This window comes from Loa loa, assembly GCF_000183805.2.
Source record: "Loa loa unplaced genomic scaffold supercont3.1151, whole genome shotgun sequence".
In the NCBI taxonomy this organism is placed as follows: domain Eukaryota; kingdom Metazoa; phylum Nematoda; class Chromadorea; order Rhabditida; family Onchocercidae; genus Loa; species Loa loa.
The window spans coordinates 1-2,769 of NW_018109331.1; the positions used below are offsets into that span (position 1 = coordinate 1).

The 2,769-nt window shown below is 35.0% G+C and overlaps 2 protein-coding genes across 2 annotated transcripts; one reads left to right on the forward strand and one right to left on the reverse strand.

The window, feature by feature from the left end:
- Positions 1-466: 466 nt before the first annotated feature.
- On the forward strand, positions 467-1,036 carry LOAG_14326 (hypothetical protein; the record flags this gene model as incomplete). Its single annotated transcript, XM_003149822.2, has 1 exon — positions 467-1,036. One exon carries the CDS (start codon positions 467-469, stop codon positions 1,034-1,036), a length of 570 nt encoding a protein of 189 aa, XP_003149870.2.
- Positions 1,037-2,253: 1,217 nt separating this feature from the next.
- LOAG_14328 (ecdysone receptor) lies at positions 2,254-2,640 on the reverse strand (the record flags this gene model as incomplete). Its single annotated transcript, XM_003149823.2, has 1 exon — positions 2,254-2,640. A coding segment is annotated over one exon (387 nt), but the record flags the coding sequence as incomplete, so codon positions are not given.
- Between the last annotated feature and the right edge of the window lie 129 nt (positions 2,641-2,769).

A 2,769-nucleotide genomic window follows, 5' to 3' on the forward strand; every position in this document is an offset into this window, starting at 1 on the left:
CATTGAGTGGAGATGCACTAAGTGATTGGAAAATACTATGTTTCTTATCAAGTTCTTTGCTAGAAAAGTATCAAAATTTTTCAGTTTGCACTCCAAAAAACTTGATGTAGAAAATATTAAGTTTTTTCAAGTGATTGGAAAAAATCAATCAACTTTTCTGTAAAGCCAAAGTTTTCTTTCTGAAATTCAAAATTTCAGATTCTTTTTAGTACTTTGCTAACCATAAACGTTTTCTTTATTAAAAAACATTTTTTCTAATTTATTGTAATTCTGATATTTACTTACAACTCTTATGTGCAAGGGAATTTGCTGTACTAATTCGTTTTAATTTTGCGAAAGAATTTCGTGAATCTTTATTCTAAATAATCATCAAGCGTGATTTTCAGATTATTTAAACTGCATTTTGCAACCACCCCGCGGTATTATTCATTAGCCACAGATTGCACTCCGCCACTATCTTTAATTCATGGAACCACATCCTTTGATACCAACAGCTACTACTTTAACAGTCTTATCCGCTTCAACCATTGACATTTCCTTCGAACCCACTACAGTCTATTATTCCATTGCACCAATTTCATATACTGTTGTAAGCAGTAGTATTCCATATCGGGATATTACTGTAAGCGAGGACAATGTATCGAGCGAACAGGTTTCTCCCTTTTCGACTGATACATACTCGAGTACAAGTAATCCATCCAGCAGTGCCAAAGAACTTTCCGATGATGATCCATGGAATATCTGCAATGAATCAACAACGGAAATGTTACAGTTGAAGCATTCATTTAATATGAGTAGCTATTCAGACACGAATTTTGTTACAGCACAGCAGTTGCTACTAACCCCTAATCTGCAAGTTACCACTGCGGCACAACGGTTGTCATTATGTTCTATCCAGCATTGGAATGTAATGCCACAGCAGCTGCTGCCACCTTCTAATCCGCAAGCGAAAATTGCGGCACAACGGTTGCTACTGCCTTCTAATTTGCTGCATGCAAAAACTACAACACAGTCGCCGTCATTACCTTCCACATAATCTTTGCAAGCAATTGATGAATTTCAGCAAAATTTACTATTCCTTAGCAAAATTCGATTGTTGCGATCAAGCAACACATTATCAACAAATTATTTAAGACCAAAAAACACATTATGTTAGATTGGCACAAGATGTTTGGGAAGAGGCTAAAGCTATCTCTTCTTCCTTGATTGTATCACCACCGTCATTAGCGGATGCTGTTGATTTCATGACACGTAGTTACTTTAAATACCGAAAAGAGTGACATTATTGGAAAGTGCTGAAAACCACGAGTAATCCAGCTTATCGTTAATTATTAATTATATGAGAATACAACAATTTTTCCAACAGCATCGCTGTTTGGAGACAAGAAAGAACGATCAAATTAAATTTACTGTCATGCTTCCATTCTATCATAAATCCCGAAGACGATTCCGAAATCCTATAACTGACAAATTAATCCTTGCCACAATTGTTCGCCATCCCCTTGAATTCTATTGCTTTTTTACAATTGCAAAGAATGCATATCGTATCGCTCAGTACCGTACCTCAATGCTTATTACCGTGTCAGTCATATATGACTAAAATGGCAATAGTTTTATTCAAATTCAGTCCTACTCATCTGCAATGCAATTAATCGTCCTGGTAATCAATGATCAAGAATGATAAGCGCCTTAAGTGATGGCATTAGTTGTCTACAGTATTTTCATTTCTGACATCTCTTTCATCGTCTCCTTTTCCCTAAAAAAAAGAATCATTATTCTAGTACTCTGATATGTGACATTTATTTGGTTTTATCATTTGTACTTTACATTTGCGATCCGAACGTATTGGTATCGAATGCATGTCTATGCTAAGACATTTCTAGAACCAATAATATTGACATTTATTCGGTTCTTCAGATTCACTGAATAATTGCCTTCATTGTCACATTTATACGAAATTTTCTTCTGGTTGCTTCTTCGGAAGGAACTCTAAAAATCTCACCATTTTGCTGAAATGTTTGAGGACATCAGAGCATTTAATACTTGAGGATATCAGGCTTGAGGACATCAGACTAATTAATATTGAAAGTTAACAATTATTGAGAAATTTCATGACAATGTGAGGTAGCAGGGATTAGGTGTATTAAAAACAGGAAAAACTGGATTCGGAATGTTGAATTTGCATCGATTTCAGAATAATTTCCATCAGTTTCAAAGTAAGTTAAGATAAGTTTGAAGGAAAGCTCGTATAATTTATACCTTACATCTTTCGCATCTTGGTACACTGTAGTGGCTCCCTGAAGTTTCATTACCAAATGCAACGCATAAATTGTTTTCTTGATTTGAATCGATCGAAGGATTTCTGTCCTTTTCCGGATGTATCTGCTTCATATGCAATGATGGAGTAAGCCGTGATGTACCGGGTGAAATGTAATATCTTCCAACCGTTGAATCATCTCTATTCGTCCGGATCTCAGAATTCAAAATTGTCTGCCGTGATGATTGTTGTTCTTGAAATCCAGCTGATGTGACATACACTCTTATATTGTTTGTAGTAGCAAAATGATTAGGACTTGAATACGGTGGAGCAAATGTTTTCAATTCTTCAAATACTTTTCCACCGTCCTCTTCATTGATTTCCTGAAATATTTCTTTTATTAAATGCTTCCGGAAGTAAGTTATTGTGTCATTGTTCTATAAATGCTTTTGTAAAGTTAAATTAGATTTATATTCACGTTAAAGATAACTTACTGGTATTATTACTAGAGG